The sequence below is a fragment of the Lycorma delicatula genome, chromosome 7 (assembly GCF_047948215.1).
Source record: "Lycorma delicatula isolate Av1 chromosome 7, ASM4794821v1, whole genome shotgun sequence".
NCBI lineage: Eukaryota > Metazoa > Arthropoda > Insecta > Hemiptera > Fulgoridae > Lycorma > Lycorma delicatula.
The window spans coordinates 77,258,987-77,285,206 of record NC_134461.1 but is presented as its reverse complement, the minus strand read 5'-3'; the positions used below and the strand labels follow the sequence as shown (position 1 = coordinate 77,285,206).

General features: G+C 31.0%; 2 protein-coding genes across 2 annotated transcripts in view; one reads left to right on the top strand and one right to left on the bottom strand.

The window, feature by feature from the left end:
* The window catches only part of Mys45A (SDA1 domain containing protein Mys45A), a 51,343-nt gene extending 26,662 nt beyond the window's left edge, over positions 1-24,681 (bottom strand). The window contains exons 1-9 of the mRNA XM_075370247.1: positions 24,503-24,681; positions 19,238-19,441; positions 16,862-17,044; positions 11,079-11,144; positions 7,344-7,436; positions 2,973-3,050; positions 2,637-2,735; positions 746-818; positions 111-272 (exon numbers count right to left, since the gene is read on the bottom strand). Of these exons, the coding sequence (XP_075226362.1) occupies positions 111-272; positions 746-818; positions 2,637-2,735; positions 2,973-3,050; positions 7,344-7,436; positions 11,079-11,144; positions 16,862-17,044; positions 19,238-19,441; positions 24,503-24,592 (1,048 nt within the window). The 5' untranslated portion in view covers positions 24,593-24,681. The remainder of the gene's footprint in view (positions 1-110; positions 273-745; positions 819-2,636; positions 2,736-2,972; positions 3,051-7,343; positions 7,437-11,078; positions 11,145-16,861; positions 17,045-19,237; positions 19,442-24,502) is intronic.
* Positions 24,682-25,151: 470 nt separating this feature from the next.
* scu (hydroxysteroid 17-beta dehydrogenase 10) lies at positions 25,152-26,220 on the top strand. Its single transcript, XM_075370248.1, has one exon. The coding sequence runs from the start codon at positions 25,342-25,344 to the stop codon at positions 26,107-26,109; it is 768 nt and encodes a 255-aa protein (XP_075226363.1). The 5' UTR covers positions 25,152-25,341; the 3' UTR covers positions 26,110-26,220.

Sequence of the window (26,220 nt, the reverse complement as noted above, 5' to 3'; positions counted from 1 at the left end):
AACAATTAACTATATTACACTACACAAACTTTCAACTTGTAACACATAATACTTCAATTACAATACCTTTTCTATAACAGTGTATTATTCTAATCAGATTAATAGTTTACCTTTCTGATGAGGCTGTAGAAACCGCTGAATGTAAGGATAAAAATTGAACAAAATTAACTGATGTAGACCAATCAATCTAGATATCATATCCAAAGTCATAAGGCGAACTTCAAATCTTTCATGAGTTTTTTCCAACTGACGAAACAATCGTTCAGCCAGACCTGGAATAGAATAAATAAAATCTACTACTTAAATAAGAAAATGTACGAGATAAGAAAGTTTATATACATAAAAAAAATGCTTAGTATCATAAAACTTAATCAAAATTAAATCCCTTAAAGTAAAATCAAAATTGTGTAATCATAGTCAAAACTATTATATTTTATTAAGATTTATCAGGTAATGGTATTAAGAAAACAGAATGGTGAACAGATTTCTAATACATTAAACCAGTGACGATAGTAGGACTATTATTAAATATAAATGCTTAATTACAAATACCTTTCTTCACCTTTCTTCCAATAAAAAAAAAGAAAAGATACCCGGCACAAAATTTTATACTATGAACTTTTAACGTAGTGTATGATGTTAAAAAAAAATAGAACAGTTATTAAGCAGTAAGGTAAATATAAACATTACTATTTTTTCTTGAACAAGAGGAATAAACAGAAACAAAAATAACTACGTATATTACCTTGAGGATCATGAATCAAATGTAAGGCAGAGAAATTAAATGATGGAGCATCACTTTTTTCTTTTTTTGCTTTCTGAAAAAGAAATACAACAAAAATTTGATATACAACATTAACTCAAAACTGCTGGTACTAAATTCATAAAAAAAAAAAAATAATAATTTAATATGAAAGAAATAACAGGATAAAGAAGTCAAAAGAGGAAACATTCTGTTAACCTGCTCACTGCTACATAATTATTAATTTAATTAATTTTACCTGGAATTAATATGCTAAGTTTAACTTATCTAATTACTATGTTTTTTTTTTCTGTCTAATCTCTGGAACCACCATAAGATATTACTTCAGAGGATGAATGCAGTCTTGTGCAGTCGCAGGTCAACCATTTCTGAGATTAAGATTCTGTGGTTAATTGAAATCCAACCACCAAAGAACACCAGTATCCATGATCTAGTGGATACTGGTGCTCATTTTGAGGGGGCTCATCTCCCTGGTAGTGGGGAGCTTTAATCCAAAGTCTCCCAAATTTGTTGGCACGACAACAATGATATGAGGCCTTTACCTTACTGAGTGTGTGACCACACTAGAATTCGTGACAAGGGTTCTTCAGGAAAAGAATCAGGGGGCTCGGGGATGAAGGACAGCCCTTGCGGAGCTGCTTGCACGAGTGGGCAGTAGCGATAAGGCAGGGGAACTCTCGAACCCCCAAGCAAAAAAAGACAGAGTCCCGGTGGGGATGCCCCACTTGGGGTACCCCTGTTAGAAGTGTTGGCTTAAAGACAAAGTCCTGGCACACGGAGTGGGGACCCAGGAATGGCATAGCCGAGCCTGGTGGATCTTACTCTGGGTGTTTGAGGCAGGTACAAAGTAAGATCTGACTGGCAGGCCGAGACAGGGAGCCCTTTAGGGTATAGGACACTCCCCTAGGCTGTGTTATACTTAATTGCAGGGATCCGGCCCAAGGGAGAAGGTGAAAAGAAAAAAAAATTACTGTGTTTTGGTAGTTTACCTGTGGTATCCTCATTTGCTGTATGGATTTTCCCCTATCCCATAGAGGTGTTTAGGAACTGTGTACTGTTACATGCTTAAAATATGTAGTAAATGAATATATTATAACTTCACCAAAAAAAATTATAAAACATATAATACTATAACAGAAAGTTTATGTAGTATATTTTTTTCTTAAATTATAAAAACTCAATAAATACTCAATTTTTTATTTATTGAATATTTTTAAAAGAAATATTATAAAACTAAAAATTGCATCTCCAGGAAATAAAAGTTAACATTTTTTTTTAGTATAACCTAGTACAAAGTATAACAATCCAAGATTGTTTAAATTTGAAATTAAAAATTGATTATCATTATTTTCATTATGAAAAAAGTAATCAGAAAATACTGCCTATAAGAAAAAAGTGAGAAACCAACATCTGGATAAAAATAAATTAGGTTATGTCAAGAACCAAACATAATTGACTATTAATGAGTCACAAGCTAAGGCTCTCTGGAATGTGGGAATGGATATTATCCTTTTAACCTAAGCTTACCACTAATTCTATAGAACTTTTCATGAGAATATTCCTAATATCAGTTAATAATATAGGATATTATTAGTTAATGTTATAATATATGGTTCTTCAGCTGGTCATACTACAATTCATGTTTATAATATAAATGTATTTATTATGACTCAAAATAATATAATGAACTACCAATAATAAATGAATTCTAAGAGTGCTAGAAAATTGCCATGAACTGAAATTCATAAATAAATTAATTAAAAATTTCCTTAAAATAATTTTATTAGTTTAGCCCATTTTTTTTTTTTTTTTTTTGTATTAATTTAATATGGTAAACTAATAAAATTTAAATTAAACTATTCTGAATACAAACCTGTGCAAGCTGTTTAACTTTTTTCAGTTGCTTTTCTCTTTTTCTTGTTTTTTTGTTCACTTTATTTGCCATCATTACTTCCCTTGGATTTGGCTCATCCTGAAAAAAAAGTTCATTCCCATCATCAACTATAACTGAGTGGTTAGCCTCTACAGCTGCTTAAAAAAAAAGATGTAAATACCATAATCGTAAAATCTTGGTAAGAGACTATAATTTTTAACCAGAACTTATATAACTTTAAATGGCAACAATGAGCTCATAAACTAATTTCAAAGTGTATTAATTACAAAATACAGACTCAATAAATTCATAATTAAATTTACAAAAATAACTTACATCTGAATCACTGTCATCAGATTTCTTTTCCTCAATTGGGTCAGATCCAATGAAAAACTTTAATGCAGCAACCATTACCTAAAATAATAAACACAAACTTCAAAACAATAATATTAACATTTTTAACTTTCCTAATCATAATATTATACTGTAACCCTTTACAACATATTGAAAAAATAATAACATTTGGATGTTTAGCTAAACTTTACATGAAGCTTTTTGCAGATCTTGACATTTATAACCTTTACTAACCAAACAACATAATTTTAGCATTAATAAATACTGGAAGAATGTATCTACATAGACCTATTCTTTGCTTGATATATCCAAACTAGATGGTGAACCAATCAGGAAAAATTTGGCATGATGATTTCGTGAACAAGATATAAATGCCATTTATTTTGGTAATAACTGGTCAAGAGGACAGGAAGATACAAATTTTATGGTTCTCATATCTCAAAACTTTACTCAAGTATTATGTACCTTTTTCTCATAATTTCATGCCCCTTAGGTAGCTAAGATATTGAGCTATAACGTTCAAATAGTCTTATTATAATCAATATTATGTAATATATATTGTATATTATTACTGTATGTGTATATATATATATATATATATATATATATATATATATACTGAATAGTCTTATTCAAATAACCAAATATTAATCTCTCTGAGTGGGAGCAAAAAGCACCTGTTTCTTTTTTTAAATTTATCTTAATATATCCAATTCACAACAAATAATTACAAATAATTATAGAACAGAGTACAATGTTCTATCTTCAGAAAATCACTCACTGGAGGTGATTATCATATCAAGATAAAATTAAAATGGAAAACAAACATACACACATAAAGCTGACATGATCAACAACACATAAAACCATACACAGATGCAATTTGGGCAACTCTATGTGGACTGCCTGTGCACACGTCACAATTGTGCATAGTTTTATACATTGTTGATTGTATTAACTTTGCCTGTATGCGTTTGAGCTTGGTTTCTGTTTTTCATTTTATCATGATGTGATGACAACCTCCAGTTGTGATTTTTGAAAGATAAAACAAAGTTCTGAAATGCATTAAAAGCAAATAGATACCACATAGAAAATTCACATAGAATTTCACATGTAAATTCACATAAAATTCACATGTAATTTAAATTAATTTTCTTTATTGTCGATTCTGGGCTCAAACTCACGTAATTTCACTAATTAGATAATTCCATTACATTAAAATATCACTTTGGTTATGCAATTGGGAAATTTCATTCAAGGTGGGGAAGAAAGCTAATTTTTTTGCTTTTTTCATCAGTCATCATTCTTCTCAATATTTTCAGATTGGATTAACTGGTTTTTATGAAATTTTCTGTGGCAAAGAATATGAATTACTGATACCATTTAATTTTAGTAACAACCTGTGTAGAGGGTGGGAAGATTACAGTCACCATGAGTCCCACATCTCAAATCTAAAAATTTTACTCAAAAACCAGAATAATTTTTTTATATAATTCTTTATTTGTTTACTTCTATACTAACGTTCTACTTAATTTTCATTGTAAGTAGTAGTCAGTCTAGAATCCTTGAAACGGAGAGCTGTTTAACTTTCCAAGTTTTGTTTTTGTTTTTACTTATATTAATATGCTATGTTTTATCTACTGATGAATACAGATTGTCAATTTGTTGCTTGTTGATAACTAGAATAATTTACCTGATGTTTCTTTAACTTATTTTAATATTTATTAACCAATTAGATAATAATGAACAATTTTTTAAGTTCACTAACTGCTATGGTAATTTAATGGTAATTTAATAGAATAAAACTATCCACCCAAAAAGCAAAACAATTTTGACTGTGCTGTAATCTTTATTTTATATCCTATTATTTTAAATATTATCCTACCTTGAGACATTCCAGGAGTTGTGAAATCACCTGTAAAACTGGTTTAAATGGAAGTTGGTAGCTGTGTATGGGTGCATTTTTTATTTTGAAGTTTATCTCTTTCGCATTCAGTAATATTCTACAACCGAATGTCAAAAAATAAAGTAAAATTCAAAAAATCAATACTGATTAAGTACAATCTGTACTTACATAAATGATAAATGTGTTATATTTCAACATAGTCCCCTCCTACTTCTATACACTTAGTTCCTTTTAACAAGCTTTTGAATTCCTTCCTAGAAGAACATTTTTGGTCAGGTGTGCAGAAAAGTTTTCACCGCTTCTATGGCCTCTTCATCAGATCAATAATGATTCCCCCCGCAACTCTTCTTTTAATGGGCCAAAAAGATGAAAATCGCTTGAAGCCAGGTCCGGATTGTATGAAGGGAGGTCCAGCAGCCCAAAACAGAGATCTTGAAGGCAAAGGATTATTTTTTTTGGCTGCATGAAGTTCAAGCATTATCCTGAAGCAAAATCACACCTTTAGGAAGTTTACCACGTCTTTTGGATTTGATTTTTTGCTTCAGTAAACGCAGTAGTTCACAGTAGTTGTCACTGTTTACTGATTGACCTTTAAATCAGAAGTAAACCAAAAGCGAACCTTTCATATATCAGAATATCATCATCACCTTTCCCGCAGGCATCTACTGTCATCACCTATCCTGCAGGCATCTTAGTTCAGAACCTTTTTGCTATGGGAGATGAAGGATGTTTCCACACTAAACTTTGTCACTTACTCTCGGGTTCAAAGTGATGGACCCATGTCTCTTCAATGGTTATTATTCATTTAAGAAATGAGTCTCCTTCATCTTCGTAACATTTCAAAAGCTTCTGGGAAATTTTCAAACAATTCTCTTTGTGGATCATGGTCAACTGATGTGGAACCCAGCAAGCACAGACTTTTCAAAAGTTTAAGGAATCATGGGCAATTGAAAGTGCTGAGTCATGGCTTATATTCAACTCATTTGCAATGTCATCAACTCGTAATTCGTCAATTACCAAGGATCATTTGTTTAACCGCTTCAATATTGTTGTTAGTCTTTGAAGTGGAAGACCTACCTTGCTGCTGTTCATCACACACAGAGATCATACCATTTTTAAAGCAATCAATCCATTTGTAGATCTTGTTTCCATTCAAAAAATAATCTCTGCTGGTTTCACCCCTTCTGAGCTGGGGAAACGTATCACTGCTTGCATTTCTTCCTTGATGCAATCAGACAAAGGAGCACTTATTTTAAACAGACTTTTAAACATAATCAGAAATAACTAACAATGAAACAATACTTTCAATGAACAGCATATACAGGTTATGAGTTACAGCAGAACAATCATGGCTCCCATACATGTGATGGGGAGGGAAAACAAAATTTCTCTTTACTTTTTGACTTACCCTCATAGTTTCCAAATTACGTTGAAAAAGTAGTATTAAAATGTGAAAATGGTTGATCATACTCCTGATAAGAGCTCTTGATGTCAAACAGTAAAATACATTAAATTCCAAGAAATGTTCTAGTTGGGAGATTAAACAACTAGCAAATCCTAAGTACAAGTGGGTAAGGATAAAGGAGAATATCCAGTGCCTCCCAAACTGAATGTTCTCAGCTATAGTATGATAACCGTAAACTGAAGTCTTTGGTCCCCTAAATTTAGGGCAGTGTTGTCATGGTACAGAGAGCTCCACAAATAAATGTTTATTTTTCTGAAATCTCAAAGAAAGAAAGCTCAGGATACAAACAGGTACAATAGAAACAGAATTGGATAACAAAAAATGGTTTAAAGTAAATGATAAAAATGTTTCAACTAAAAAAAATTTAAATCAAGTGACTAATGAAGAAATGGTGGAGAAATGGATATTCTTTGGATATGATAGTAATTTAGAAAATGATGAAAAATGAACATGAAGGACAAACAAATAATATGAAAGAATGGACAGCTAAAATAAAGAGAGAGACTGAGAAAAAGATGTAGAAAATGTTCTGGAAAGTAGTGGAAAAAGATGAGGGTCAATGGAAGTGGAAGCAAATTGTGAAAAAAGTCAAGGTCTTTAAAGAAATGTAAGCAGTAAAACTTTTCCATATTATATTAAAAGAATAATGTGAATAAATTTCACATTTCAAATTTCTCTATTTCAGATCTTCTGGAGTTCTATTTCAGATCTGAAGTTCTATTTCAGCTGAGAAAGTTAACTTTTCATTCTGATTTTTCCCACTCACTATTGTACAATTTTATAAATGCTGTGTGAATTTTTCAAAAATTTATGGCGAAAACTATAAGAGGTACTTGCATTTGTTATCAATTTTATCTAAGTTTATTGAGTCGTTCCTAAAAAATGGTAGATGGCATTTCTGTTACACCAGCCATCATATAAGTATTAAGAAAGCCAGTAAACAGAAAATTAATAGGAAACAAATTTAATGAAAAATTATTACCTTAGTTACTTTTGAAAAACAAGCAGCTGCAATTACATTTACTGTCTTAGCATCATTCCAAACATTTTTCTTATATAACTGTATCATTATATTCTGAAATATAATAAAAAAAATGACAAAACATAAAACTATTTAATTATACAATATTATAACAAAAATGAAAGTTAAAATGTTAAAACAAAAAAAAAATTAGTTAACTAAAAGTTATCATTGCATACAGTAATCTCTTTACTTAACGATTAAGACTTTTACCATCAGATAAAGTCAATTGAACAAGTTACACCAACTTCTACAGTAGAATCTGTAAATAATTAAGTTGGTCTGCAGAGGAATAAAACTGATGGTCTTACCAAAAGGTAAGATATGTTATATCCTTCCCATATTTCAAAAGTAAGTAGTTGAATATTTTTTGTTTATATATGAATGTACACATTTTATCATTGTGACCTATTAGAAACATGCAGGATTCCAAATGTATTTGTTAGTACATTAATTAATACAGTCGATTTCCATTTATTAGGACACGACAGGACTCTGGTCCTGTTGCGTCGTTTAATTGGTTCTATTGGGCTAAAGTGCCAGGGCACTTTGGCCAAATTAAACAGCTGATTTCTTCCGATATACACACAAGGTACAGTACATTGCAGTCACAAAAATTTAATGTGAAAACTGAATTCTAATAGAATTAATGTAGTTTAAAATACCTGTTCATGTAGCCTATTAAAAATATGTACAATAATGTTTAAGTAGACCGCATGTAGTAACAAAACTAACTGAAAGAAAATAATTGATCGTTATTTTATAGCCCCTTCAGATCTCAAAATAAAATTAAACAATTTTTAAGTTAAACTTTTAAATAGGATAGCCATGCTTACACAACAAAAAAGTCTCACCTGATTACTTTCTTTGAAAATATTCATCCTACTTGCACTGTCTTTTTCATTTTAGTGACATACGGTCAATGAAATTTGCACAGATTTTCAACCGCAATTGAGAACTGTTTTCACTTCCTTCCTGATTAAAAAAAACATTGAAACTGGCTACATCTTTTGTGCTGCATGTGGGCTAGATTTTTTCTACAACAGCAATGTCACATTCTTCATTTTATACACAATCAATATTTTCATTAATCTACATGAATTCTTAATAATTTTCAACTTGCTGCAGTAACGTGTTACCATCATGTTACTGTATAATTTCTGGCTCTTCTTCTTGGTTAGAAAAACTGCAATGAACAAAGCAATTTTTTATTGTAATTTTACTTACTTCTCCCCAGCTGTCGGCTATGAACTGAATTGCTTGCAACAAGTTGACTATTGCACTTACTTCTCCAGCTGTAGAGCCCAAACTCAGTAAATTTTCTTCTATTTCTAGAAGAATGTATAGTTCACCAACTTACATTGGTAAATAGACTTATATTTTTTATAATTCTCAAGTCCAATTGTTAAATGAGACTTGTTGTATTTGGCGGTAAAAAGTAATAGTAATGTTTCTTAAACAATTTGGTTGCAGATGAGCAGCACTATTGTTAATCAGTAGTATGATTTTTCTTAATTTTTTTCTGCAACTCAACATCCCAATTGCTAAGCCATTCTGAAAAGACTGCACTCGTCATCCAAGCATATTATTAGAAATGTAATGTACCAGCAAACTGTCCATTCTAAGCCAATTAATACAACAAGGTTTGGCAGCTTTCCCAATTATGAAATTTTTATTTATCACTTCCGACATATTAACGCAACAAAATATATTGATTCTTAAACCATGATTCATGAATCATGATACCATGATTCATACAATTTTTTTGGATCTAGACAACGCTTCATGTTTCTATCACAAGGACAGTGTAGCACGATAATACAGTCCCATTTCATCGGAACTGTAAATGTCGTTAGCATCCCAACCCCCATAGGAAAAGACACCCGCCTAGTGACGATTCCAGTCACCAAACCATCCCCCCCTGTTCCTAGACCCCTGATGGGATTTAACGGAGGTTGTCTTCTGACCCTCTAACGTTTTACATCTCATAGTAATAAGCCAGACCTCATTGGGGTGCCACCGATGTAAATGCCTAGGTAGACATTTACATCAGTGAATTATGACTCAGCCTTTGCCTTTGCTATAGGCTTCTTTCAGACATTTTGACTGTCCTACTGCATTGCCCTCTGAACTAGCTAACCAAATATCATCACCAGAAAAATTTTGGAGAATTTCAGAGTTTCATAGATTTCCACAAAGTAGCATTTTCTGTATCAGCCCTCAATTTTTCACCAAGAGCCTTCTTGTATTTTATGTGATTTCTCGTTTTCCAACAAGATAACCAGCCATCCAATGCTTTAAATTTGTTATGATTAAATGTTTTAGCAAAATCTTCTGGCTTGTCTTTAAGCATTGGACCACTGACACTAACACCTTGTGAAGTTACAGAGGTGAACTATTCATTCAGAACTTCCTCAACAAGTGGGTCCTTTCCATCATGTTTTCTTTTCTGAGATGTTCCATGATCTTTTGAAGCCCATTCTTGGCATTCTTTATCTTCTTGGAGCATGATACAAGCTATTGTACTTTTCAGTACACCAGTTAGTTCTGACAGTTTACACTGGCTTAAGTTAGGTGGATATGTTTTTATTTTATCAAAAAGCTTTATTTGTTCATTCAATGTCATATCATTACACAGCATTTTAACTCACAATTTTAATAAACCGTTAACAGGTAGGTTAATAATAAAAAATGATGCAGTTTAAAGACGTTGATATAGGCTTATGTATAATGTGTTGTAGGCCTATGCATAAAATGACAACAAAATGTGTGAAACAACTGGAAATAAAAAGATCAAAACCTATGACTGCAGATAACAAAACAACTAGTCAGTAACAAAAAAATGTTTTACAGTACACTCTTTGTTAGTTAAATTAAGTTATTGATACTCGTAAAATAAAAAACTAAAGAGAAGCATGGAAATATAAATGTTCAATATATACAACATAAAAGACAAACATACATGATACAAAAAACAAGTAACTAACCATAAATTGCAAAGGGACTAGTGCTTTCAGCAGGTATGACTCACTGAAATTCATAGAAACCATAATTTACAATTGATTTGTTAAACATCGATCATATCGCTGGTGATGTCATGTGCAACGACAAACTCCTTTTTTGTTATGATAATTATGTTTGTTATTATGATTAACGTTTGATTGATTATGTTTGTCATTTGATATGATTAATGGACTGAAGTGTAATTACTGCAGTTGTACCTGTCAGCATGTTAACTGCCTCTATCCTACATTATTATCTAGCCACATAATTCTCAGAATCAAAAACTTTGTTGTTCACTGCTGACCTGTATTCATTTCTAATAAGAAATACACATCAGATATTGGCTCAAAAAAGCGGCATTATAGACTGAATAAACTAAATACTCATCAGTGTAAAATCTCATTTTGTTTTTGTTCTTTAAAGAACTGATGCAAAAAACTGGCTGCCCCAACTAACCACCAGTGGGCCAATTATATGGAATTGACTATAATAATAATATCTACCCATATGGCTGTTACATCATCTGAACAAGCGAAGATATTCATGCTATGTCTTTTTTTCTGTTTATCCTCCGGAATGACATATTCATGCTGAATGCCATGTATTCATGCTGCAAAAATGCAGGTGCACACACCTTACTAAGTATATCATACAAAAAAATAATATAAATAAATTAATAATTTATAAACTTACCACAGACATTTTTGCAGATTTTGCATTGTTATCTTTAAGCATACTATACATAAAGTTTTGAAGAGTCTGGAAATGATACAAACATAACCACTTTTATCAAATGATTAACATAAGCAATACAACATTTCTACAAGTCACCAATAATATGAAGTACCAATACCAAAACAGTAATACCACAACACTATGTAACCATCAAGTATTACAAAGTCACTATATTTTACATATAATAATTTTCACTGTAATGAAAATAAGAAAGCAAAATCACAAAATACTTTGTTATAAATTGTATAATTTATGAGTATATTCAATGCTTTACTACTGATAATATTTTCTTTGTTGATAATGTTTATCTGACACTCCATACCTTATAAGGTATTAGGATAGTTTTAGAGACTTGGATTTATCAAATATGTATCTCAGTCCAAGAATGAATATTTTTAGTATCAGCTAGATAAAAAAAATTTTAAATTAAACATTTTTAAAGAAATTAATTACAAAACAGACACTCACAACTGTGAGAAGAATTAATAACTATTGTTTCAGGTCGATGCCATCCTACGTGCAGCAAGAGGGGTTTTCTAGAATATGCTCATCACTCTCGTCTCATTTCATGACATGAAATAATATTCCAGAAGCTATTTACAAAGTATAAGAACGCATGCATTTTTGGTCAGTCAGTCAGTGCAGTTATTTTCACACAAGTGTGTAGTAGTCAAAAAAAAGGGTGTGTAAGTAGTGTATGCAATTTTTTACAACTGTAAAAATTTGTTTTTTCATGTCAGTCAGCACTTTATTATAATGAACAGATATTAGAACATTTTTTAGTAAGTAGTCTACTGTGACATTTATTACCTGTTTTTATTTAACTGGCAATGTAAGTACCATAAATTTACAGCACAGCTCTTGGTTTAAAAACATGTAACTTAAAATTTGTTATTCTTCATATTTTGGTTATCTTTCTGTGCTTTCTATCCCTAGTAAGCCACTAGGGCTTCTTTTGTATCTTTCAACATAGAGTTTCACATGTAAGTTTATAAGTTTTGTTATGTTCTTCTAAATAATCAATGCTTTTGATTATTGATCAAATTATTTACACATTTTGAATTAAAAATAATTCAAAATGTGGCCTAATTACCAATATTGCTTTTGGAAATTGTTCAGTTTTTATGTCAGTAAAATCGGCTTGTTTCTAGTTTACCAAAATATTTAAATTCCTTGCGATAAATTTATGATTATATGGATATATAGAAATATGTTTTCAGGTCCCAGAGTTCAAAAAGTGGTTTTTAAATTGTATGTAAGTCTGATAAATTTTCTATTTATATCAATAGAAAGTTTACCAGACTAGTATAGTATAGTCATATACCACATAAAACTCAATCTTGAGAAAAGTGTCAGTTAGAACCCTTCCTTGTCAAATCAATACAGCAAAATGTCATGTCTCATGTCTGCATCCACATCAACGTTTGGTAAAATTAAATTTATTTTGTTTGCAGTGAATTCAAAACAAAAACAAATACCAACAGCAGCAAAAAGGATGAGGAAAAGGAAGTACAACATCCTCTGGTTCAAGCACTACGACTATGGGACCTTCCTCTACTGTTCAAACCAATGTGCAAGTAAACCTCTTTACTTCTACCAATATATTTTTTTTCAAACATGTCCCTTGTCCCTACTGGTCTAGTTTCTAACATCCAGCAACCTTGAAATACCAGCTGAATATTACAAAAAAAATCCATTCCTAGAACTACTAACATATTAGTTCGACTACAGGCTTATACAACAATATTTTTGTGCTAAATTTTTTTTCTGCAGGCAATAAAGGAGTTGAAACCTCTAATTACACCTCTGCTAAACACCACTCTAGAAAATGTAACTAAAGGAACTGCTATTATCTGTAATAATAATTTCCAAAACAACCACACTTTTTTTTTGTCTTCAGTCATTTGACAGGTTTGATGCAGCTCTCCAAGATTCCCTATCTAGTGCTAGTCATTTCATTTCAGTATACCCTCTACATCCTACATCCCTAACAATTTGTTTTACATATTCCAAATGTGGCCTGCCTACACAATTTTTTCCTTCTACCTGTCCTATATCAAAGCGACTATTCCAGGATGCCTTAGTATGTGGCCTGTAAATCTGTCTCTTCTTTTAGCTATATTTTTCCAGATGCTTCTTTCTTCATCTATTTGCCGCAATACCTCTTCATATGTCACTTTATCCACCCATCTGATTTTTAACATTCTCCTATAGCACCACATTTCAAAAGCTTCTAATCTTTTCTTCTCAGATACTCCGATTGTCCAAGTTTCACTTCCATATAAAGCGACACTCCAAACATACACTTTCAAAAATCTTCTCCTGACATTTAAATTAATTTTTGATGTAAACAAATTATATTTCTTACTGAAGGCTCGTTTAGCTTGTGCTATTCGGCATTTTATATCGCTCGTGCTTCGTCCATCTTTAGTAATTCTACTTCCCAAATAACAAAATTCTACCTCCATAATCTTTTCTCCTCCTATTTTCACATTCAGTGGTCCATCTTTGTTATTTCTACTACATTTCATTACTTTTGTTTTGTTCTTGTTTATTTTAATGCGATAGTTCTTGCGTAGGACTTCATCTATGCCATTCATTGTTTCTTCTAAATCCTTTTTACTCTCGGCTAGAGTTACTATATCATCAGCAAATCGTAGCATCTTTATCTTTTCACCTTGTACTGTTACTCCGAAACTAAATTGTTCTTTAACATCATTAACTGCTAGTTCCATGTAAAGATTAAAAAGGCACGGAGATAGGGAACATCCTTGTCGGACTCCCTTTCTTATTACGGCTTCTTTCTTATGTTCTTCAATTGTTACTGTTGCTGTTTGGTTCCTGTACATGTTAGCAATTGTTCTTCTATCTCTGTATTTGAACCCTAATTTTTTAAAAATGCTGAACATTTTATTCCAGTCTACGTTATCGAATGCCTTTTCTAGGTCTATAAACACCAAGTATGTTGGTTTGTTTTTCTTTAATCTTCCTTCTACTACCACACTAATCCTGACATATTATACAGTGCGTCTGGAAAGTCACTGTGCAGTATGCTTTAAAATCTGGTGCATTCTGTTCTTTCAGCATTAGGTTGGTAGCCCTGTGGGTTCATTGGGCATTGCTCAGTAACAAATTAGACATCAGTTGTTACCGAAGACTAAACAGGAAAAAGAAAAAAACTACATCAGTTGCTGAGTTGTGATTGAACGTGCTTTGTTTCATTTATCGAATCAATAGTTGCGAAATGTAATGGGTTCTTTCGGTAGAGGAACGCAATTTTCTCATTGAACATGTCTTTCATGAAGATGACAAGTATACTGATTTAGTGAAAGGAAAGACAAGTTTTCTGAAAAGTTTCCAGTATACTGATTTAGTGAAAGACAAGTTTTCTGAAAAGTTTCCAAATACTCCTGTTCCTCACCACAATGCAGTTCAAACTCTTATTGAGAAATTTCAGGCAACAGGCTCGGTTGAAGACATTGATTGAAGTGGAAGACAACCTAAACTAAACGAACAGACACTGCTTTATATTTCAGATGCTATAGCTAAAAGTGCAAGAAAGTTAATGCGTATGTTAGCACAGCAGCAAGATATCAAACTTGGTACCATACATAAAACTCTAAAAAAGGAACTGAATCTTTTCCCCCTACAAAGTAATGTGTGTTCAAGAACTGAAGCCTACAGATCATCAGTCAGTCAAAAGACTAAATTATTGTCAATGGTTTAAACATTTTGTTGATCAAAATTCCATAGGTATCCTCAACATTATATTTTTACAAATATAAAGAGTATATTATTTACAAAATACACGACTGTGGTCGACAACTAACACCCATGAATTACATGAACAATCTTTATGTGAAGTGAAAATTGGAGTCTGAGTCGTGAGTAGAATGCGTACTGTGGGTCCAATCTTTTTTTGAAAATACAGTTAATAGTGATAATTATTGTGCTATTTTAACAAACTTCATTACCCATTTAACAGAAGTGGAAATCAATTACAGTTGGTTCCAACAAGATGGTGCCACTGCTGACTTCTTTAAGAAATTTCTTTGGTGATCGAATCATATTTCAAAGGCTTTATGGCCTGCACAATCGCCCATCAGACTCTTCCAATTATTTTTTATGGGGGGGGGGGCAGCAAAACAAGCAGTTTATCGTAAGAAACCATGTATGATTGACAAACTAAAAACTGCAATTACAGCAAATGTGGATTCCAGTACATGAGCTGGTTTAAATGTTTGAAAACAAATCGAAACATGTGCAGTGTTGTATTGATATTGGAGGAGGTCATTTTCAACACCTTTCATAAAATATTTGTTATTGTCTATTTCTGTAAAATAATGAAATAACAATACAAAGCAATAATTAAGAAAGTTTCGTTGTTACAATTCCAGTGCACAGCAACTTTCGGAACACTCTGCAGATCTCTTTTAATATATAAATCAATAAAAGACTTGCATTGATAAATACTCTCTTTTTGACCACATTCAGTTTACAATTCCATTTATCAAAATACTGCTTCAGTTTTTTCACTGCAAGTTAATCCAATTCATAATTTGCTATCACTGTTTGGTAATCTAAGAGCAATAGAAATAAATACTCCTCTATAACTTTATTTCCATCCTTGGATAACATCTGATCTATTCATTAAACACCTCTATAGATATAATTGAAAGAGCAGGGAAAAGACAACCATTTTTTAGGCATCTTATGTAAGAAAACTTCTGATATTGAAACTTTCCTGAAAATGTAGTGCTCTAGCACTAGTTGTGCGCAGCCTTACGTATACTTTACATTACCATTTTCCAACACCCTAAACAATTTTGTAACTAACTATATCATTTCTCCAAATTAATATAAATATTAGTTCTAAGGCTTCTCAGATTCTTCACCATACGCTTTTCAGATTACTTATTTCAGTGAAAATATACGGTCCAGACAAAATCTTCCAGCATGAAATACAATTCAATAATCTTGCAATGACCAGTTCAATCAGATGTTCTAACAAATTGCTTCTTTTTATTACTGATATTAAAGAGCAACTTGCGTGAAGAGGCTCAGGATTTCTTAAAGAAATCATATCCATTCCCTGAATTATGTGGTTTATGGAAATATTCACTAAATTACATAAACTCTACAGATAGGCCCCCTGCTAGAAGGTTGTCTACATATGCTTGAAGCCATTATGAAATACTACTTATCACTGTTAGAATAAGGCTTTTGTCATACCAGTCTTAATGAATGCATCATTTATGTTTCCCATTAGTTTACCAAAATATCAAAATAATATAAATATAATACATTTATAATGTTTAAAAATATTTTTAATTGTTAATTATTAACCAAAAAGCTTAAAATAAAAATGCCTAATTTTCAGCGAATGCAATTGTCTTGTTATATTTTAATAAAATTATGTATTAATTATTTATTAAATCTTTTAATTTGGTTTATACTGTTTTAAACAGCTATTAATCCAATTGCATCAAGACATTTATCTTTCACAGAGTTAGAAAGACCAGTGGAATTAGTAAATCTAAGTTTCTTATCATACTTCTATTAAAAAAAAAGTTATCTTTTTAGATTACAGGAATTATAAGTCTAACTAATGAAATCTTATAATTAATTAATAGCAGAAGCAAATAAAGGATCAAAAGCATCACTAAAAATCATTACCTGGATTTAAGACAAGAGAAAAACTAACATAATTATCTGTTATTAAACTATAAAAAAATACAAACCGTGTTTAGACGAGCATTCTTGTGTTTAGCATTTATATTTTTAATATCAGTAACAATATGTGTTTCAAGAAATTTTCTCAGATTTTTATCTTGACATTTAAGTAACTGGAAGAACAATGAAAGTAAATCTGTTGGAGCTAAAAGATTCTTATTTCGCAAAAGAATTAAAGCTCGGCAGAAAGACTGAAAAAAAATGAAACATTAAAAAGTAAGCATATTAATTTTACAATAAAATTGTAATAATAATAACAAGAAATTACAATTTACCACACAATTTGTCCATTAAGGTCAATAATGAAAATTATTTAAAACTATAAATTTTGAAATGACAAACCAAACAAAAATTTTAGAAATAAGGTATTTTTAATAACACTTCAAAACATTTCATTTGCACTTGTTTCAAGGACTGGTACGATGTTCTTACCATAGCATCAGTATCTCTTTCTGGTACCAGTTTTTTTTCTTCTAATTAAGCAAACTCATTTTTAAAGTGCAACAAAAATGTGTTGGATCTATTATGTCTGTTCATTTAGCTGTATGCTTACAAATTTTCATAATGTATAAATGTGTTAAGATGTGTATTATATACACATATACATGTATAGAATACACATGTGTATTATACAAAGGTTATCAACAATGATCTAGTTTTATGAGATGGTTGACATACATTGACTCTATATTGCTATGACAGTATAGGAACTGCATCAATATATATCAACCATCTCATAGGAACAAAACACAAATCCACCAATACTAACAACTTTGTTATTGAACATTCATAGAAAAAGACATCATAACATACTTGAACATAACGAAATGTATAAACACATGAAAGTGATATATTAAATGATCAGACTTATTCAAATCCAACATAATTTTGACCACAATCTTAAATGCATGTCTAACAAAAAAAAAAACCAATCTTCAGCAGCAGCAGCATCAAGTGACACCAGAGAGAGCAAGAAAAGCAGTAACTTGCAGATGCACAAGGTCATTTAAAAATGCTTTGAAATTATTAAAATCATTTGACTTAAAAAATTGGTTTTCTTTGTCATTTCAAATAAAGAATTATTTTAATTTTTAGTAGCCGGATTAAAACTAAATTATATAGGAATACAAAATGCTCAACCAAACATATTTGATTTTTATCTTTTAACTAACCTTGTTGAATCTGACTGCTTTTGTTTGGCAAATATAAGGTTAAATTTTATCTGAATAAAAAAAAACATATTTTTTTTAAATTTTACAATCTTTTTAAACATTATCAAATTTGTGTTGACACTCTCATGCATTATAATGCTGAATTAAATTAAATAAAATCTTTGTAATCAATCTTTACATTTATCTAATGCTCTGACTGCAGCTTGGTTGTACTATGTGCTGTTGCTTCTTATGGAAGGGGGGGCAGTATGGACAGGTAAAACACTATATTAAAAACTAGTTGAAGAAAGAAGCACTCATAACTGGGTAGAAAAATGTTATTTGTTAAGTTCTTGTGAATCCAAAAAATTTCTACCATTACACATAAAACTTGGGTTTGATGAAAAATTTTGTCAAAGCTATGGATTTCAATGGCCTTAAGTTCTTATACCTTAAGAGCATGTTTCTCAGGAACAGTGAGGCAAAAATCAAAGAAGAAATATTTGCTAGACCAGAAATGTAAGCTAATGAAGGATTAAGGCTCTGAATGAATCTGAGAAAGCAACATGGGTATCATTTCAAAATATTGTTATTAAAAATAATATTGTAATCATTCCTGGGGAAAAGGAAGCCTGAAAACTATGTAGAATTGGTAAGTGAACTTCTTGAAAAGTATAAAAAAAAACTGGAAACAAAATGCCGTTAAAAATACACTTGTTGCATGTACATTTGGACATTTTTCGACCTAACCTTGACAATGTAAGTGATGAGAACAGTGAATACTTTTACTAGGATATATAATGATTGAAAGGAAACACTACCAACCAAAAATGTAATTTGAATAGGTTGCAGATTACTGCTGAAGAGCAAAAAGCGACAATCCAGAGGCTGAATATAGAAGAAAACTAACTCCAATCAATTTTGGTTTGCAGATTTGAAATCAGCACAAAAAATACCTTTAAGGCACACCTTATGAATATATGTAACAAAAATAACTTCTTTTTTTGTACATCAGCGTTATACAAGACTATGAACAAATATTTCTGTATAAACAATGTACACATCTAATTGCACAAAAATACACAACATAAAATGTTTACATTCACAAAATTTTTATCTCTTGGGTGAGTAGGGGGGGGGGGGGAGAGAAATAGTCACATTCAGTTTCATACATTATTTATGAATAAATACCCAAAAAAAAATCATTAAGAATGTAATGAAAACAAAACAAACCATTCGCATTCCAGGATCTAACACAGTGTTATGCGTCTGTAATAAAGTAATTAGTTCTTGAGCAAAATTAACCAAGTGATCTGGGTAGCAGTGGGCCACTTGGGCCATAAACATAACCAGGTCATCAAGTTGTTTGTTGGGTTGATCTGGACGAAGTTGAAAAACATTCATTAATGACTGATAATGCTGCTGTTGTTGAAGAAACTAAAACAAATAATAAATTCATTATAGTATTCATAAATGGATATTTAATACATACAAGTAACAATTAAATAAATAATGACTTCTAAATATAAAAGGTATTATTCTAATGATTTTTAAAATCTGCAACCTTTTTAACATTTCACTAATCCTTATTAACTGGCAATACAACTTAAATAGTTATATTTTTCCTTTATTGAATGTATTGTTTAGAATGTTGTAATTTGCAATTTAAAAAATTTATCTATGAAAATCACCAAAATAACAAGCTTAGTAAAAACTTAATTTATATTAAAATCTTATAATTTCTTTAATTCTAAAGATTCATCGTCGACTATCAGGTTTTTGATCATGAAAACTGTCAGGTTTTATATGTAATGATGGTAATGCATTATCCGATAACAGTATTTAATAGCTGATGACAAATCTATAGATTTGGAAGATGGATATAGATTGGTAAATTTGTATAAAGCATGCTACTTTTGCTTGTTCTTTGGTGGTTTTTATTAATTATTAATATTCACATTGTCAATCGAAATTTTCACTAGTACAGCTCATCTGTCACCTATTTTTTTTTTGTGTTGGCCACTTTTGATGTACACAAAAGTACACTAATATCCTTTTGGCAAGATTAAATGATAAAAGATCTGAAATCCTTGATAGCAATGGCAAGTTAAAAATGTAAATTTATATTATTATATCAGGCAAGTAGAGTTAAGTACTCCGCAGACTACTTGCAATACACAAATCCTATAAGTGAGCACCATTGTACGCAAACATTTTCCATAAAAAGCTTCACAATAAGCCTGACTCGCTGGGAAAATTATTTTGCTTAACATGAACATATTCGAAGCATTTGGAACCTCCTATAAAACCTGCAAGAGTAAAGTCTAAAAACACAAAAAATGCAATACGAGAGCAGTAAAAATGACAAAAAATTCATACAATACCAAAAAAATAATGGGTGGTTTGTTATCATTTCTTTAGCTTAATAATTACAAAAGAAATAATGTTAATCTAATACAATTATTATTACATAAATATAATATTATTTGACATAGATTGTTTCACAATTTAAAACACTAGTATCATTTTATTTAAATAAAAGGTTTAAAATTTCAATAAAGTAGAAAACAAACTAGCAGAAATGTATTTTTTCTAGAAATCCCAAATGAAATTTTTTCTTATACTGATGTATGTCACATATCATGAAATACTGGCCAATGTTTTTTTTTTTTTTTTTTTTATACACCTAGAGAGAAAAAACAGAATTAGACAACCTAAACAAAGTAAAAAAGAATAAAAATTTCTTACAGTTACATGAAATAAACTTACTATGCACAGCATAAGGACTACTCATAGTGAGAAATACTGTAAGTAATCACTGTTGAAGAACATAAAAATGCAGGTAACTAAATATTATTAGTAACAGCAGTAAGTAAGTTATAGTGATCAAATATAGAGTAAATCCATATTAATGAGAATTAATATCGATTAACATCAGATAAGACATTTTTTTTCAAGGAAAAACATATTTTACTTTGACTGATACAGAGTAATCATGGAGTACGAATTCCTTGACTATACACATTTGCAGCTCACATTTGTTTTCATAATAGGATAGCTCTTGAGTATATCATAAATACCAGGTGGGCCCCATAAAACTGATCTCAGCCATCTGACACCTACTATGTCAGAAGAAGATAGTTTGTTGTGCATTGACTCATTCATAACTCTTCAGCCTTCCCCTTCCATTCAGTGAGTTTGTTGTTGTGTTTGTGCGTCATGGTGTATTCAATGGAGAAGCATGTTTTCATTGTGAAGGAATATATTCACAACTTCAATAAATGTGGTTCATAAAGTTTTCGAGGGATGTATCCTAGAAGTAATTTTTCTGCAAAATCAACAATTCAGGATTTAGTGGAAAAGCGGCGAACAACCAACTCTGTTACCAACGCAAAGAGAGTGAAATAACCAGTTGTTCAAACTATTGAAGTTGTCACTGATACAGCGAATCATACTGAAAACAGTCCTCAAAAATCAACACAATGATCAGCCTATCAAACAGGAGTTTCTTGAACATTGTGTTGGCATATACTTCACGCTTTACAACTGAAAGCCTATCATGTGAGTGTTGTGCACAAATTAAAATAACATGATAAGATTAACAAGTAAATTACTGCCTGTGGCTCTTACAGAATACTAGCAAAGGATTCATTGATCCTTTTCTCTTCATTTCAACAGATGTTGTGTGGTTTCATTTCTGAAGCTACATTAATTCTCAGAATATGTGACACTGAGCTACACAAAACCAAATGAAACTGGTTTTGAATGTGGTTTCTGATGAGAAACCATTACATGATTTAAAAATTGGTGTTTGGTGTGCAATTTCTTTCTGGAAGTTGGATCATTAGACCAATATTCTTTGAGAGGATTAATACTGATGTCTATTTATGACTGAATGAAGAATTTATGTGTAACCTGACTCCAGAAGATCTTTCTTATGGATACTTCCAACAAGACTGAGTGAACTGTCACTCTACTGATCAGTTTCTAACTCAAATCCACAGAGATTTCACAGGAAAGAACAATCAGTAAAGACTTAAGGCTACCCCGATCTCACTCGAACCAACCAACATTTTACAGAGGATAGAACAATCAGTATGGACATGTGGCCATCCTGATCTGCAGACTTATCGCCATGCAATTTTTACCTCTGGGCCAATCTGAAAGGGATAGTCTACAAGAACAACCACAGACACTGGAAGAGCTAAAAGACAAAATACAACAGAGATTGGGTACTTACGTATAAACATCACCGCAGCTACAGCTTTATTTATAAACAAAGTAGTCAATCAGATTTCGGTGGGAAATGAACAGTCTCTTTATTAATTTTAATAAATGGTTATTTATATTTATTTATTTTATAAATATAATTTAACCAAACTTAACCTACTCTCGCTAACCTTGACTAATTAACACCATAATTGTTTGAGTATTTATTTAATAAATTCAGTAATTATTTATTATTTAAATAATCAAAACACTCCTGTTAATTAGTCAAGGTTAGCGAGCGAAGCGAGCGTAGGTTAAGTTTGGTTAAATTATATTTATAAAATAAATAACAATTCATTAAAATTAATACAGAGACTGTTTTGAATCTATGTTAAACTCTATATCGGTCCATTTTCCACCGAAATCTGATTGACTACTTTGTTTTTAAATAAAGCTGTAGCTTTATAGTGGCGTTAATAATACATAAGTACCGAATGCCAGGATTCAAGTTGGAGAATTGCAGAAACTTTTACACAACATAATTCACCGCACTAAACTTTGCATAGTGGCTGGTGGTTACATTTGTGTTACAATAGTGGCTGGTGGTTAATATACTTTTTATAACATGCCTCATAAATACTGAAAATAGACATTAAATTTTTCAAATTACATATTAATGCACACTGGCGAAGATGATTATACTTACATAAAGGATTAAGAGCAAGATTTCTCACCTGGGTTAATTGACTCTCAATGGCATCAAATAAAAATTATAACTAACGTTCTAAACAAGTGGAAATATGCTACAAGAATATTTGGTGATATAATTCGGCATTTTGGTCATGGCTTGCAGTTTGCACTTATTTTAAGTAATTTAAGAAAGCCATTTGTATGTCCGTAAATAGTATAACAGATTCATTTGAGTAATATTTTGTTTACTCAGTCTTCTATTGTCTCTACAAATAAATGTGATGCCATCAGTATAGTTCTACAATAAATCATTTTGTTCTGGTAATTATTACCACTTATTTGATCACCTTTAATTCTCTTTTCATACTTTAGTGTACCATGCCGGGAAAATACAACATCTAAATATCATAAAGCACGTTTTGGACGGTGGATAAGCCATGCAAAGTCAAAGTCTAATCCTATTATCAGTACTTTAGACAAGTAGCAATCAGTTTTGTGAAGTATGGTAATCTGTTGAGATGCTAATCTTTTGGAGAAAGGTTAGTACTACATTTAAGGTTATAGTTTTGTGGAGACAGGAATAAGCAATAAATTAACCTATTAGTCATCAGAGTTGGACTCTGGAGTCAGCCATTGAAGATGACTGACAGTAATCTTCATAAGGTAATAATTCGCTGTACACATGACTAGGGCAAGGAACATGTGGTACAGTCTCTCTCTTTAGAAACTATATTTCCATTAAATAATTCAACAAAGTACCCTAAAAAATGGTGATAAGTACTGCCATACCTTGATAATTTATCCCTAACCTCTCTCCACAAAAGCTCTAACCTCTCTCCTTAACATTAATAAAATCACCTTTCTCCATAGAACTGATAAGCATCTGAACAGGTTTCAATAACTCTCAAAACTGAAATCTCACCAACTAGAGTACTGAACACGACACATATTTTGACACTAAGCATATCTACTTTGTATAATAAACCATGAACTTGCTCAGAATTACCTGTTTTTAATAATAAGTATAAGTGCATTTGAAAATGTAACAATATTTCAGTTAGAAAGCTAAAAATGAACAAGGTAATTCACAAACATGTGAATTAGTTTTACTATGTCTTAGGATGGTTATTTCATATCTGTTCTAATGATACAACTAATGTTTCAACCTTTCTTGTAATACAAATATGTTTTCTTATTATGAACGTTAGTAATGTTACAGAAACAAGTGTAGTTTGGTGGTATGCGTGTATTTGTCAGATGTAATGCATTTTTTAAGTATGAAATGTTTTCAAGTGTTAAACTTGATATACTAATATTTACACCTTGTTAGCTTGGTTGCAAGGTAGATGCTGTAATTAATGACATTGTAATGGAATTATCATAAACATTATTTCATTTCAGCAAAGTTCTATGTTTTTTTTATTTATTTGCTTTTCTTTTAAAGAAAAGTTTCGAAGTATGCATATCAAAACTACAATTAATCATAATTTTAAAGCAAAATTTGAATAGAGTAATCATTTACAGTGTAGGGCAATTTTTTTTGTACACTAACTCACATGTCAAAACAAGTTTAGGTTATACTTTAACAAATTTGCTTACTTCATCTTTATATGAAAGTGGATCACGTTTAATCAAATTCTGTAATTGTGGAAGATTATCCGGTAACTGGTTATTATGTCTTTTCACCATGATAAACTACTTCAAACAATCTTAATAATAAAAATATATTTACACGTGAGATACCTAACAGAATTTTACACCATGATAAACTCTATAAGTATCTGCACGGTCACCAACATTACGAAAAAAATTGTTAGCTGTTATGTAAACGTCTTAACATTTTAATATGAAGACTTAATTACATTGAAATATAAAGAATCAGTGTCTTAAAATTTTATTTGTACATCGACAAAAAATAAATTGTAATTTTTTTCTTTTTTTTTACTTAGTATACTACGTCTTAATACATAAAATGATTAAGTTTAGATGAACTGAACAAAGTTTTACATGTAATGAATTTTTTCTTATTCATAACAAATATTCAACTTATAATAGTAGTTTAAAGCTTTTTTTCACGGAAAAAGGGTGTAAATTACATACAAAAAAGTAATTAAATTTTTGAAATTATTTTCTGAACCGTTGCCAGTCTGAACATGAATATCGATGTTAACATGAATGTTTCATTTTATTAACTAATCGATATAAACAGCATCAGCTTATAACCTGAATTCGATTCTGAACAGCTGTCGATTACATCGTAGTAAGCAGCGTGACAAATTACAATATTAATTATTCGTTGTTTTATCTGTTTACGTACTTTGTGAACTTTGCTTCTTTAAGAGTGACAATTGGTTTTTAATCACTTTCGTAGTGTCGCTTGTTCAAAGCACTGTGTGTTCGAATTTCGTGTATTTTATATAACGTTTATAAAAATAAATATGTTGAAGGGAATAGTCGCATTAGTTACCGGCGGTGCTTCAGGTTTGGGAAAAGCAACTGTTGAAAGAGTTATCAAACAAGGTGGTAAGGCAGTTATATGTGATTTGCCAACTTCAGAAGGATCAAAATTAGCCGAAGCGTTAGGTACTGATGCTCTATTTTGCCCGGTTGATATTACATCGGAAGGTGATATTCAGAACGCTTTGAGTGTTACTAAGGAAAAATTTGGTCGTTTAGATGTAGCTGTTAATTGTGCTGGAATTGGTGTAGCTTTCAAAACTTACAATTTTAATAAGAAATTACCACATAAATTAGAAGATTTTACTAGAACTCTTACTGTTAATACTGTAGGCACATTTAATGTAATTCGTTTAGCTGTTGGTTTAATTGGTGAGAATCAGCCAAATGAAGACGGTTATAGAGGTACTGTAATAAATACTGCTAGTGTTGCTGCCTTTGATGGGCAAATGGGACAAGTTGCATATTCTGCTAGTAAAGCAGCTATTGTAGGAATGACATTACCGCTAGCTAGAGATTTGGCTTCACAAGGAATTCGTGTTTGTACTATAGCACCAGGATTATTTGACACTCCTTTACTTTCAAACCTTCCTGATAAAGTAAAGGGATTCTTACATAAGTCAGTGCCTCATCCACAGAGGTTTGGTAAACCTGAAGAATTTGCTCATTTAGTTCAATCTATCATTGAAAATCCAGTTTTAAATGGTGAAGTCATTAGATTAGATGGAGCCTTGCGTATGCAACCTTAATTTCTTTCAAATAATTATTAATATATGGTGGTAGTAGAATTCCTTTTAAATAATTTTTAATTTGTATTGTTTTATATCTCTTGCAGTAAATATAATTAATTTTTCAATTAA

Bases quoted from the DNA above. Each gene is read 5' to 3' on its own strand.
- scu (XM_075370248.1), top strand. From the start codon at position 25,342: ATGTTGAAGGGAATAGTCGCATTAGTTACCGGCGGTGCTTCAGGTTTG.